This window comes from Bombus vosnesenskii, unplaced genomic scaffold (assembly GCF_011952255.1).
Source record: "Bombus vosnesenskii isolate JDL3184/JDL3185 unplaced genomic scaffold, Bvos_JDL3184-5_v1.1 scf7180000013272, whole genome shotgun sequence".
Taxonomy (NCBI): Eukaryota; Metazoa; Arthropoda; class Insecta; order Hymenoptera; family Apidae; genus Bombus; species Bombus vosnesenskii.
Window position 1 is genome coordinate 921,343 of NW_022882930.1, and position 15,386 is coordinate 936,728.

The following is a 15,386-nucleotide window of genomic DNA, read 5'->3' on the forward strand; positions in this document are numbered from 1 at the left end:
ATTGGCAATAAAAATACTAGCAACAAATTGAAATAGATGCTAGGAACGTGTTTAATTGACCAAAACCATCCACATCTAAGTGTTTCAGAAATTCTCAATCTCTGTAGTATAGGATCATTTTTTTTTTTTTTTTCGTATGTCCTGTACAGTTACTATTAGATTGACAACAAAGTGATTGCGGATTTTGTCATTAGGTGATAATGATTTAGTTGCTAATCCAATAATTACCAACCCTAATAAAAATTGCCTGTATTGAAATACCATTGAAGAACATTTTCACTGATGTTAGAAAGAGAGAGAGAGAGAGAGAAAGAGAAAGAGAGAGAGATAGTCAAAGCAAAAGATTCAAAAAACACGCGAACAAAGAAAAACCTTCGACCAATTTGCCTCTAGACCCTTTAGCCTGTAATAAATCAGACTCCTAGAGGATTCTCGTCTCTACGACGGTAACAGAAACGATCAGGACACAACACTATAAAGCTCGAGCCAGTTAGACGATAAACACAAGCTTTTAAAACCGTGAGAAAAAAAAAAACGTGATCGTTGCGAACACAGTCCAGACGGTGGGCCACCGAGTCCAACGGTGTCCTCTCATTCAACTCAAACAACGGTGCACCCAACGGCCGCACCAAGATGGCCGCTGAAACCCGGGGTATTGGTGCACATCAATCGAAGCCACAGCCTACGGTCAGGTCTGAGCGTTCGCGCGAACGAATCCCTACGAAACGAGCTGATGAACAGACGTAACGACGAGCCAACTATCGCCGATCGTTTCATCGTCGAGACGACGATCGCGAAAGTCGCCGGTGGCAAAGTATTCCGAAGGCGTAAGGAACACCCGCAGAGGAGCATGACCGTGTCCGGTCTGCATGACGAGGGTATGCTTGCCAGAGCTAATAAAATTAAGGCGATGTTTGGAGTGCAGCTTAAAGAGCAGGCCACTTTACCAGGCATTTCCAGAGAGAAAACAGGTGAGTCCGCGCAAGAAACGCGTTACCTACTGTGTAGAGACTGTCGCTTTAGTGTTGGCACGCTTGGAATTTCGATGAACGGGTCCCGAATGTACAATAACTCACAAAACTATTCGAACACTTGTAGAAACCTTTCATAAATATATTATGTGCGTTGTACGAAACATTCTGAAATCCTATTAGCATCGTAATGAATTTATGCGTTATTCGTATATTATACGTACTTATTATACAGAGTGGTTGGTAACTGGTGGTACAAGCGGAAAGGGGGTGATTCTACGCGAAAAAAGAAGTCGAAAATATAGAACGAAAAATTTTTCGTTCCAGGCTTTGTTTTGGAGAAAATCGACTTTGAATTTTCGCTCGGTACGCGTGCACTTTATCACGTCTCGTTATAAAGGATCTCACTGTAGATTTTTAAAAAAATTAAAAAAAAATTAAAAAAAGAAAAATTTTTATTCTATATTTTCGACTTCTCTTTTCGCGTAGAATCACCCGCTTTCCGCTTGTACCACCAGTTACCAACCACCCTGTATAATCCAAGATGGTTATTCGTGGTTGCTTATATTGGTATTTCTGCTAAATATGTCAAAATTTGATCGATATAATTATAACAGTCGTGTCTCATCGTAGTAAGTGAAATGGAAACATGTTTTATCATATAACATGTACAATATATAGGCACAATGTGTGATACGTTTTAATACGTTTTATATAATACATAGAATATATATATTAAAGGTTTCTATGGAAAGTATTCAAATACTTTATTGAGTCACTGGATCCTTTTGCGCGGGTCGGTAATCAGTTGGCCACTGGTTCGTTGAGAATTTTATCGTGACGACGCAGCTGTGTTTTAACCGTTTCGTGGCCAGAGGAAAAGCTTAATTCGATTATAAAGGATAGGAGCTCCGTGACGGATAGCATATCTGGGAAGTAAAGGACGGCGGAAAAATTAGGAAGTAAAAATGTAAATTTAATGCAAGAAGCTTAAAGGTCTGTGGATCGAGAAATAAAGCTCTCTTTGTGCCGGTGTGTTAACTTTGTGCCGCTAATTACTCTTAAAAGCGCTGTCGTACTTCGTTAATGCTCCCAGATATTACTTTATCCGTTTCATTTTTTTAAATCGTGTCGAAGATCGGACCGTGATTTTGTTAGATTTGTTCATGCTAAACCTCCATCGAGGTTTCAAATGCTTAATAAAGGAAAAAAGCTGCTTAAAAAGTGACGTTAAAATTTCACCGGGTACACGTATACTTGATAAATAATCCGACATTTGATTACACCATTCTGTTATCACTGTGCGTTACATTGTGTCGAGAATATCATTGACAGTACAGATACAAAGAACGTACGACGAAAGCAATTCATATACACGTGTACTTGATTAAATAACAAATCAGCTTATGTACAGAAATAAAAAATAAATTCAATCCTGAAAAATTTCAATGATCGTATCTCGAAAGTAACGACTCAATGGCAGCGCTAAAGTTTTATCATCGTGAAAATCCGAATTTCAATCGCTTTAAACCCGTAATCAAATCTCTTTTGCGAAAGTATCTTTACGTTTCCGGCGATAGGATGTTTCAATCGCGAGAAGTTTAAAGGTATCCGGATTCGCAATGAAATTGCAACAAATTCCGATTTATTAAGCAAATTACCCAGCCATGCTTAATTAAAACTACGGGCTGCAATTTCGCGGTGCTCGCCCAAGTGTATCGAATATTTGATAAACGAATCGACTATGTTAAACAGACTCGATGTTCGTTCGAACGAAAAGTTGTATAACGTTTGCGTGCCGATTTGCCAACATTAAAAACTGCGCAGTCGATACATCTCCTATAGGCTACCTACCATTGAATACATCATATTTCTTGTTAAGCGTTACGGTTTCATTAACGTTAAATGCTCAACGATGGAAAAATTCTAGCTGCTCGATGTCCTACAAAACGCAAATAAATTACTTACAACTGAATATTTCAATAATACCAATACCATAAATTTATCGTCACGATATTTTCCTTTACAGAGCTCGTCGAATATTTCCATCGTTGGAAAAGACGTATCCATATACAAGATAATTTTTCTTTCTTTATAGAAGAGGTATATTTTTTTCTTATCTATTATCCATTGCAATTAGATAATTTCGATAGGAAATAAAAAAATTGGAAAGTCTTTTTATAAATACGTCTGTCAAAGTATGGATTTCTTGAAAAAATGTTATAAAAGTAAAATGAAAGAAAAATGACACATTTGTACCAAAATTATATTTAAAATAATGTATTAATAATACTTAAAATGTCCACTAATATTTTTCATGTAGATTGCCACGATGTAAATTATGCTTCAATTACATTACTTAATTATAATTTGCATTCTATGTTTTACGTAATAAATGTCATCGATGGTTTTCATCGCGGAAAATATAGAATATAAATTAAAATTACAATGACCCAAAATTATACCGAATCACCCATTAAATATTAAATCTGTATAAAAATCTAGAGAAATGTAGGCGTGTTTTAAAAAGAAATTTCCAATTAATAGAATATCTGATAGAAACATGGAAGCTTAAAAAGCAGTATTAATTTTTCTCGATTATCAAATATAATTTAATCGTCATAATATTCCACGGATGGAATCCGTTCTTGAAGGTACGTTTACCAATCATATCATTTTTCTGTAACTCAAGCTCGCGTGTTACTAAAAACGAGGCACGTAAAACGTAATTCTAGATTAAAACGTCGCGTAAAAGAAGGTAATAACGCTTGCTACCTGTAATTAGTATGTTTAATGTCGTTTGTATCAGCATGTGTATCAAATGCGAATGCTACAGGAATGGAACGTGTACTGGAAAAATTAAAAATTTCCAGTCTGCGTGTCTTCAATTAAATACCGATGCGAAAGAATTACATTTTAATTAAAAGACTGCTGTTTTATTTTTGTCATTTTTAATTCACGGCACAAGTGGAATTACGTTTTTCGTTCTTCGTTTTCATAGTAACCTTCTTTTAGTTAGTCGTTACGTGTTGGTGTCGCGATGTTATTCTCTCGCGAAACATTATTTCGCATGTTTTCTCTTCATTTAGCTAAACATTCATTCTAATTTTCTAATTACTCGACAAAGAAAAACAAACGCGATGTGCAAGGTTGCTTGCAAAATTATGTTGTCACGATGATGTGAATCTATATAGAATTACGTTTGCAATCCTCGAAAAAGAAAATATGCAATTTAGAAAGAGAAAGTTTAGCGGCAAAATACTACGAACGAATCTTAATTCTTTAAATGTCTACGAATTTTTGCTTCCAAATGGATTGCTATACGTTCTCGCAAACAATTAAAAATTCATCCGTGTTTAAAGTTCTTGTTTCTTTAATTCATTTATTAAAGCCATTATATCTTTCGTTTCTCAATCGCACTTGTATCATTATTCCATCGAGCCTTTAAAAACATGCAATTTATAAAAATTTTGAAGACCGAAATTCTATCCAATTAATCGACATTACTTAATTGATATATTTGTGATTACAGAATAATATAATTACTTTTCATAAATGTTGTGCACGCCAGCGAGCTGCATGAAACAAAAATTGCTTCACTCGTTCGGTATCGTTGCTTGTTTTTTCTTTTTTTTTCCTTTCTTGTATGTGTTTTGTGTGTCCCCTTAGCTGTGACTTACAAAAGAATAGCGCCGCGGCAGCGGATATTGCATGCAGAATCATCGTGCGAATTGAACCGAGGCAACATCTCCCGTAAGCGAAAGAAACCAGGCGCAGGTACGTACCAAGAATTCGTAGAAATGTGCATGATTCGAGATCTAACAACAGTCTGTAACCGGTTTTCTTCCCTTTGCCATCGACCTCGGCCTATTCTCTCGCGACCAAGCATATTTTTCCAAGGTGCAGTGTTTCTACGTACAGGAGACTTAAAAACGTGTGAAAATGATTGAAAAGTCGCTTATTAAATGTGGAAAGATTAATAAAACAGAAAACGAAATTTTAGTATCGGCTTCTTCGTAACGATTAAAAAAATAACATAACAGAAAAGAAAAATGTGGAAAGAACAGGTGAGCCATAAAATACATATTTCTTTTCCGTTTGGAATATATTGTTGCGTGCATCGACTCAATAATTTTCGAGCATGGTTGCGGATATTGATTAGAGTTATAAATTCAACATTGACGGCAGCAATCTTGCGAAGCAAGCGCACAATTTGTAAACAACTACAATGTAAAACATGAAAAGAAGAAACGTGTGAAGACTCGCCTTCTCTTTCATATTTATAGAATGCTTTCAACTGATCTGTAATTAAAATGGCATTGAGTTCAACGCGCTTCGAACAACTTTCAAAGTCCATTAAATCAACATATAAACATTTGTACATACAGACGTGAATACATATTTTAGAACAACCTTGTTTATTATATATTATAATTATTAACCATATATATATTTTATATAATTAAATTCAGCTGCAGAAAGGTACTGTCATATGTTATTACTTCAATTAACAAATACAGTGTTTATACAAATTTCGAAGCAGTGAAACCATATAAACTTTACAATTATTAAACGTATATCGTATAGAATACGTAAATTTAACCAAAACAATACATTATCATTATTACAACTATTGGTTGCGATATTTGTAAAAATTTTCAGATTTTGTAGTATAAAATAAAATAATCGTGGAATATATTTAAAAATAATTAGTCTTCGTTGTCTGCGTTTCACCTTTGCAAGTTTTGCGATTTAACGTTCTATCGAAAATGATTTTTCATCCGGCGAATATTTCCCGCCTACGGTTGAAAAAAATTTATAGTCCGTTCCAGATCCCAGAATCATCCTCTATGTATGTATATACGCACTATACTGTTTAATTAAACGATTCATTTTGATAATGGAATCGTTGTAACGTAGCAAACCGATACAGCGAGCTCTGGGTGGAAATTATTGTTTCAATACGCTCTTTCGGCGTAATGAAACCAGCTTCTCGGGTTTCTCCACGATCTCGAATCTGATTCGCGTATTTTCAAAATATGTGGGTGACGAGGTGACTCGCTTTGGTGCACGTAAATGAGCAACGTGACATTTTTACCGGCGATTCGAGCTGCGATGGAAATTGAGAAAGAAAATATTTGCAGGGGAATCGACGCGATTCAATCTCATTGTTGATTCGTTATAAATCCTGTACGTATAAACATTCGCGTGCAAATAACGCGCAACGTATATACACATAGACACCGTATTTATGTACGATACATAACTACGAGATGATTGTTATTTGCGTAATTAAAGCTCTGTGCCGGGCGGCGTGAAAGTACTTTGCGTAAAGCGTCCTAATTTGTTATATCGGGAAATTGTTATGTAATTTATCGTTATCGGCAACGAGATGGTCGTTGAAACATTACGATCGTCGTGATAGATACGTCAATCGTTGTTGAAATTGTAAATTGCATATTATAGTTACAGTAATATTTTTCTCCAATCGATAGTTCTTTTATGTTAATAGAACAATTCCAATCAGTCTGTTCAAAACGTTACAGATCAATCGTCTATGACTAGAGTTTTGTTTGTCTATTTAAAAACAGTAGACTTAATTTGAAATCTACAAACTAACAATTATTATAAATAAAATATGTTAGCATGATAATAAGCGAATAAGATAACATTGAAACTAGAGTATGACATATTGTTAATGTGTCTATAAATACTAAATAAATTATAACATATTTACTATTAATACATAGTAAGAAACGAGTAAAATGAAATTTAAAGAATATAAAACTCGAGATATATCACTTCCAAGTACCAGTTCATTACAGTGACGATTATAACACACGAGAAATTTGCTCGGAAAACTTGTTAATCGACATATTTGAAAAAAGACAGTAACCACCAAATATATTAATTACGGACGAATTCTGGGTTAAATTTAATTACTACAAAAGTGACAATAGAGCAGAAAGAACGTAATAACCTGCGACCAAAATTCAGACTACCATAGTTAGGTCTCTGTTAAGGTGAAGTTCCACCATCCAATGACAAGAGGGGAAACATTAACCAAGAGGCTCCATATATTCCCCGTTATAATTTCCTTAGCTCTAGATATAGCCACTCACACTTGTTCTAGCATTTGCAATTACACCTGAATATTTATCAAATCAATTCTCTGTTTCTCGTTGCCTTTGTCTGTCTATTGGCTCTCTGCCTCTTACCTTCGTGCACCGGAGATTTCTATTTCACTCTGAAAGTACAAGTCCACTATAGAATCCTTCTTCGAGAAGGGACCACACACGAGTTTCTCTCTCTCTCTCTTTCTCTCTCTACTGTTTCTCTCGTAGATTTCTCACGAACAGTCGACACGTCACGTGTCTCCGTTTAATTACGCAAGATCATGTTTCGTTTGCGCTTACAGATCCCAATCAAGCTGCGAATAACAATCACGTGAACAGCGTGTCGGAGGGCCTTCCAGAGTCCGGGGCGAAGACGTTTTATGAGAATCTACCCTTCCATGGAATCCAAGCGCCGCCTAACAAGGTCAGTATGGAGAATCGATCCGTGCACGAGCATCCTTCCGTTTCAGCATGATCATCGTCCTTTCTTTTTCTTTTCATCTTTCGTTGTCTTAATACACGTTGCACTCGGCCACGTGTTGGTAACGGTGAGATGCAAATTTAGATATGAGATTCGAAAATTCAAAATGGATAAACGATGCGAAATTCTTGTGATCTTTCGTTTGGTGGTGAAGCACAGTGCAAAGTACAGGCGATGATACCACATACCACCCTCTTGCATGATCGAATTAACCCTCGACTAATATCGTTGGAACGTAGGTAATTGTAACAATTTCGATCAAGTTGGGTTACTTGCTTTCGAGTTACCTAATTTTGATTTTATTAAAGCTAATCGCGATATTGTTTAAGCGAAAGGATTGAAAGTGTTTCGATTCACAAAATGTCATTGATGACGTAAGGAAGTTTGAGGAAGATAGGGGTAGATTAATAAATACGATGATATACAACGACGGATTTGTGCTTGTCGAATAAAAACGCAACATACAGGAGAATGCGATCTCGCTATTAGAAATATGTAGAACTTTGGCAAATCGCAGCTTTCGTTGCTGCAAGATCACAAGAACGTCGCGTCAATTGTCCGTAGGTATTTCGTTACACTTGGATCATGCGTGTAAGTATAGGTTTCGTGAATAGACAACTATACGTTTATTATCGAGGCCCGTGGTACGCGCTATAACTCGCCTGAAATTTCCCTGGAAGTAGTTACTCTTAATCGCTGCGCCGTTGTTACAAATCGTAATCTATCATTTCAAGTTTCGATTCTAACTTTCTACTGCGAATTGAGATATGAAAGTTGATCAATCTATGTATGTTGATTAATTTTCCTCCGCTGAAACAAACCGTGAGAAACCGAAACGAGCAACTGATCAAGATCGAAAGCTCACGTTACCAACCTCTCACCGTTAAACAATAGTCGACGAACGTTAGACCGTCCTTATTTAATTGGAAGCAAAGCGTTCTGACAGCAGTTGAACATTAACCTGATCGTACACTCGTGGCCACTTGAAATAGAACAGAGAGGAAGAAAAGACAGCGAGTTAACCTCTCGCGTTTCTCTCAATTAGCAGCGTGAAGTTAGAAATACGATAATGAAAGAACGAGGAAGTACTTTGTCCAACACCATGATAGAGCAGTAAAATGTGACAAGACGATTGGAAGGGTTCTAGTAATAGGATAAATGTTTTTACTAGCACGGTCGAGGCGAGAGAAGAAGACCAAGTCGATAATAAAAACGAGCATAATTTCATGAAAAAAAAAAGAAAAAAGGAAGCTCGAAAATATCAAGAACAGCCGGATGTTCGAGCCCCTCGGCCGCGAAACGCGTCACCGGAAGGTCAGCGTGAAATAATTGCATTATAACGATATAGAGTGGTGGATTACCGATAGTTTGAACCTCGGCTCTTTCCGAATAGGAACGCGAAGAACGTCAGAAACACTGGGCGTACAAGAGAACCTGGTGTACTGCACTTTGTGCCCGCAAGAGAGCCTTTAAGCATTGGAGAGTCAAGGTTGGAAAACGTTCTACCTCCTCATCGCTGGCGTTCAACTTCTACTTAGTTCGACGATGGTCCTTTTCACGGAGACGATTAGAAGCGATCGAATCTGCTTTTCTGCTGATCGAACTTCGCTTTCAGAGCGAGATCTGGATTCTAGAGGAAATGGTTGAATATAGCAGAATAAACAGATGGAACTGGACCATTTGCAGCTGTGTAAATGAAACCCAAACATAGATAGATGGGTATAGATAGACCGATTTGAAACAAAATAGTGCGTTGTAGACAGGTTTTTAGTGAAGAATATAAGATAGTGGAAACTATATCTAAAACTAAAATAGAAGTGGATTGCTACCAAGTAGAATATTGAATTGCAGCTAGATTTCCAATGAAGGATATAAAACGAAAGTATCGAACTATATTTAAACATATAATAGAAATTAAATTATACTCGGGTAATAAAATTGAGAAATTTATGAAACGTGTAGTTGATTAGTTTGGTTCCTGAGAGACTCGTATAATATTAGAACGTAACAGCAGGTACACGTTGACAACAGGAGCAAGCAGAATCGCCTTAATATCTCACGTTTAAATAAATAGCGTAAGACGAGACCGCATACATTAAAAAATTCCTCTCGTGCCCGATATTACCAATAATTAAAAATCGAGCATAGCGGGCATATCTGCCATTAAAATAGATCGAGCCAGCTGGAAGATTAAACGGCGAATAATTCAACGTACCTAGTCGCTAGCGAAGCTCAATTTAATATTGTAACGTTTTAACCTCCTTTTTCGGCCCTCCCGGAAGCCTTAAATTCCACGCGCTGTCCCATACGTTAATACTTAAAGCCGCCAAACTCGCGACACCTAGTCACACCTATCTTACCCACAATGTGGTTAACGAACGAGCGAACCATCGATCGGTTTCACGCATTAAATAACAAACCGGGCGCAAGGTCTAACGATGCAGCTAATGCAGTGTCCCAGGGTGAGAAAAGTAAAAGGATACGAAAGAAGCCATCAACTTTTTACGAGATGATGCTACATAGTTGACGACATGTTTTACGTTGTTGTTGTCCGACCTGAACTTAAGAAGCAGCATTAAACTACATGGGATTTTTATAAATATGTGGATGTTGTTTATACGACTGATTCTGTATATATACACATGGATTTCAGTCTACTTCCTGAATTGTAGGGAATGTAATCTTTCATTGAAACGCCTGCATATGCGCAATCGACCTTACACCAGTGTACGCATTTGGTGGAACAGTAGGGAACATTCAGTGATATAATAATGTCACATGTAGCAAATTGTATGTAATAAACATTATCGTATAGCAAATGATAGACGGATATTTTCAAAAGTATACGGAATTAAGCCTCTACCTATAATCAAGAATGGTAAATCGCAGGTGAATAACTGTTGAATAATCAAAACTCGTGATCACTGCTATAACAAGTGAGTACACTATCAGAACTTTTTCGAGAAATAACTGTTTAAAGTAGCATATAGTAGGCGTTGTACATTTAATATCAATTGCTTGAGTTCTCAAAGAGTAATCGCCTCTTCCGCAACATATTTCTATACTTTCTCGGTGAAATTACAGTTATTAAGAGGCTAAAGACACTAAAAAAAACGTTGTTTGCTTATCAGAGAGAAAGATTACAATTTATTATAATGTTTTCTCTTTAATCTAAGATCCAAGAATAACTACTATAAACAAATTGTTTGATTTCAACATAATAAAAGTAAATGACAAAAATACGATTACGTTCATCGTGTAATTAACGCAACAGTTGTTAATTATATTTAATAACTTTTTTTTAATAGTACTGCGTTATTAATTCTTCACATTCTGAATAAATTTTTAATTAATATAACAGTTCTCTAATATGAACGATAACATTCATTCTTGTGTAGAATAATAATTCTATGTAAAAGGTATCGTATTAAATGACGTATAAAAGGTACACTGTTCCATTTGACAGAAACATATTCTATTTAAAAGAAGTGTGTTCTAGGAACCTTTAAAACATTTCCAATTCCGTAGCAAATACATGTACCACGCAATGTATCATTCAAAACCATTTCATTTTGCCTAGTGAAATTTTTATCTTCCTACCTTCTATCGTTTTAAAGCTATGGCTTGACCCAGTTTCATGGGATACCCCATAAATAAGTAATCTTTTCCTTTCCAACCTAGGACAGCAGTACAATAACAAGGAAATAAAATAAAATTGCTAAAACATACAGTGGAAAGTGTATACATAAGAATATTTTGTTTTCGTAGCTCGCGTGAAGTATTTAAACTAGTATCATTTTATTATGGAATGAACTATTCACGAAACTATAATAAACGTTGAAAAAATACATACCGTTTTAGGTAAAAACATAATTGAAATGCACAACCAAGAAATTGCCAAAAGTAGGTACTTGTATTTATTTATGTACGTGCTCGTTACTGTACATGATGAAAGAACCGCGAATATTTATAACATACAGATGTAACATGCAACTTTTTATGCATTTGTCAAAAATTTAGAGATAGAAAAATTGCACAGCACGCGAATATTATACGGTACAGAAAAATACAAAAATATAACAAATATCCAAAGAGAGTACAGTGCTCGTTATAATTTTTAACAAACAATAGGAATTTCCATTGAAGTTAAGTTCTAATTTCTTCATTGTGTCCACAAAAATATAAATTCGTATGAAAATCCGCAGCCTACTTATCATTTAATGCAAATGTAACTCAATAGATACGATATTACTCGGCTGGAAAATTTGCTTTCCTACATTCCCATCAGCGACAGCGCTTGAACGAGGACAAAATCGTATAAGGGGTTGGGACCCTTCGACAGACAGAACTAAGTTTACAGCGTCTGCCATGGCAGAAGTGGGGTTAATTCTCTCTTATTTAACCAAGTGTCCCCGTAATGGCCGTATCGGAAGCAGGAACGGTTCGTATCCGAAGTAATTGAGTATGGACAAGAGTGGAGAGCGCGAAGAGGCAGAGGAGAGTGTGGATATTAGAGAAGGGGCCCTTTGTCGAGTATCTTCTGGTTCCGGAAGCTTTTACCCTCGCCTCGTTCGTCGGAGATCCATATTTCATCGTGGCAACCACTCGCCCATCCGCGACAGATTAACGCGTAAATTATCGATCGATGGTTATATCATGCGTCCAAATGTTTATTTATTTGAATCCAATGATATCATGACGAGAAATGGCCACTTTTCCAGACCCTGCTACAATATCGCTGATTATTATTTGCCTGTCGATTTGCCATTCACGCGTTGATGAAATTGGAGTGAAATTATTAGTTTCACGAAGATGAAAGGGGCTGAAGAGTATTTGAAAAGGTAAAAATTCGTTTCAAATGAATCAGTCGATGAATACGCGAAATGTAATGGATAGGTTCCAGCTCGTTTATATTATTCGTATTTGGTCATGACAAAATGCAATAAGATGATTTCGTTGAAACGATCAATACTTTTACTTTGTGCCAGATCTTTGGGTCTCATATTTTTTTTAACAAAGAACGTTCAATGGAATTCTTGATCGCAAGTCAAACACTGCCTGAACACAGTGATTCAAAACATGTTTCAATAATTTCAAACGCGTACCGTTTCGAGCAGAATATATTATATAATATATACAATATATAACAAAAGAACAAACATACTTATGAATAACGTGATAAGAATGATCAGCGTATATTCAATAATCGTTATTAAGATAATGATAAAGCTGAGCGATTCGAAAAATTTAGGGGATTTTGTGTTAAAATTATTTTAAACGAACAATGTAAATTACCGTGAACGCTCGTGTATTCAAAATTCATGAAAAGATTGCCTGTAGCATATTTGCCATATTTAAAATATCGTGTTTATATTATCCTTTAATATAAAGATTTTTTTACATTCCGAACCGTACGTGTATCGATGATGTGAAACGAATATACCGTACACGGAGAAAGTATGAATTTCAAAGCAAATTAACATACACTAATTACCAGGAACGTAATATCGTTACAATTTATTGTATTTAAACTACTACTCTGTAATTGCAACCAGAACATCTATTCGTATCTATCTATATTTATCGTATTTAAAATAATGCGTTCGCGTGTGATAATCCTGAATATCTTTCAGCCTGACCACATCAATTAGCTGTTTTAATTATAATCGGTATGAAGTACATTGAGCTGAAACGTCTCCTTTTAATCATTTACAGTAATATTAAATGATATTCCACATTATGTAAAGACAAAGGAAGAACTGAATTCATTTACGGTCGATAAAATTATAAAACTAATTAGCGTTCAATCGTAAAGTAACAAGTGAACGTTACGTGTAATAATGTAGAACTTTCACTAAGTCTAAAATCGTTCAAATTTAAGTAACTTGACTTTAATTTTGCGTTCATAAAAATAAGTCAAGATTACTTGAAGTTCTTTGAATCTAAGTAACTTTGTTTCAAACATAAGTAACATTGTTTCATCTAACAACTGCTGTTCCTTTCAAGTTAAGGAATAATTAAAATACTTTCAACTTCACTTGAAGGTTGAAAGTTGAATGGCCAGTTCACGTTAATAAAATAGTTTCAAGCTACTTGAACGCAAGCAACTCGACGTAAAGTAACTTAACTAGCGTGAACAAGCATAGTTCAACTGAACGTTTTAAAATCAAACGAAGAACAAATATACGCTGAAAAAATATCAAATTACTTGAATTCAGGTAACTTGACTAATTACGAATTACGAACTTGACGAAATTACGAATAAATTACGAAACTTTCGGATTTCAATTGAATTAAAAAGAAATCCGAAAGCTGTAACGCCGATGAAAGCTACGAAAGATATAAAATAACTCAGTGACTTTCAAACACAGACAAATATCTTACTTTGAGAAAAAAGAAAAAAGAAAAAAATGGGAAAACGAGGAGTTTGTCTAGTGGAAGGTTGACTTTCACATCACGAAACTCACAGATGATTTATAAGGAAGCATTACGTCTGTGCTCGTTTCTATCTGCTGATAACTTTGATCATTTCGAGTATGAATTCTCCCCGACGGACTTATTCAATTCATTTTTCGTTATATCGAGCAGCCCTCAAAGCGAAAGAGGAAATCTGAGGACCGAAGAAAATGGCGCCGCGCAACAATTCCCAAGCGAATAGCTTCTGAACTTTTCTCCCTTGTCGAAAGGATGTCGCCAAATCGCGTCTCGAGACTAATTCGTTCGAAGAATAGTGCATCGATTAGCAGAAAATTTCGATCGATTCCATCGGAGAAAAATAATAATAAACTCATTAAAGTATCCTGAACGTTTACTATGAGAAACTCGTATATCTACGTACATGCGTTATACGGGGTGGTTGGTAACTGGAGGTACAAGCGGAAAGGGGGTGATTCTACGCGAAAAAAGAAGTCGAAAATATGGAATAAAAAATTTTTTTTTCTTTTTAAATTTTTCCATCGAAACAACGATCTACAGTGAGATCCGTTATAACGAGACGTGATACAGTGCACGCGTACCGAGCGAAAATTCAAAGTCGATTTTCTCGAAAACGAAGCCTCGAACGAAAAATTTTTATTCTATATTTTCGACTTCTTTTTTCGCGTAGAATCACCCCCTTTCCGCTTGTACCACCAGTTACCAACCATCCTGTATAATGTGTTATATAAAATGTACTAAAATTTCATTAGCACCGTAGCAAGACACAATTGTCAACATTATATTGGTAAAATTTGATATATAATAATTTGAAATATACGGCATAACACGGCCGTTTGAGGCATAAAATAATTATTAAAGACCGCTTCGCTAAATATCGAGGCTTGTTAATATAATGGATAATTGATTATTTAAATACATTTGCAATTTCTGGGAAATCTATACTCGTATTAAATATTTTGTAAATTTTATATAAATTTTCAAACGTGTTCCAAATTTTACCGGAATGATGATGATACTCGAGGTTTATTACACACATCGAGTATCTATAAATGGTGTTCAAATACTTTGGTGAACCATTGTATGTCGAAATAATACATATCGAGATTGACGATACTTGCAGTTCCGTTTGCTCAGGTGAAACAGTTCGGGTTAAAATCGTATCGTAATTTCGCGAGAACTCTGAAACACGGTCATGCTTTATGAAACTTCTATAATAAACATCGTTGGGAAGCTCGATTGGTGTTTAACGTGCAGAGTGTAATTCCATAGCTACGTTTTCCATTCGGAAACATTTTTCGGATATATCGCGTTTTACATTGCGCTTGATTGCGAATTTATAACATAAACGAATGTTGGGCTCGATCTTTCTTTTTTTTTTCT

General features: G+C 35.6%; 1 protein-coding gene across 4 annotated transcripts in view; it reads left to right on the forward strand.

The window, feature by feature from the left end:
- The window catches only part of LOC117231202 (hemicentin-1), a 427,506-nt gene that overhangs the window by 389,210 nt on the left and 22,910 nt on the right, over nt 1-15,386 (forward strand). For 3 of the 4 annotated variants that reach the window (XR_004492917.1, XM_033489393.1, XM_033489392.1), the window contains exon 17: nt 7,390-7,511. Coding sequence is in view for 3 of the 4 variants with exons in the window: in XM_033489393.1 (XP_033345284.1) it covers nt 7,390-7,511 (122 nt within the window). In the remaining variant the exon portion in view is untranslated. Of the gene's footprint in view, nt 1-555; nt 972-4,640; nt 4,749-7,389; nt 7,512-15,386 lie in introns of all 4 variants that reach the window. The other variant, XM_033489394.1, reaches the window with a different exon arrangement.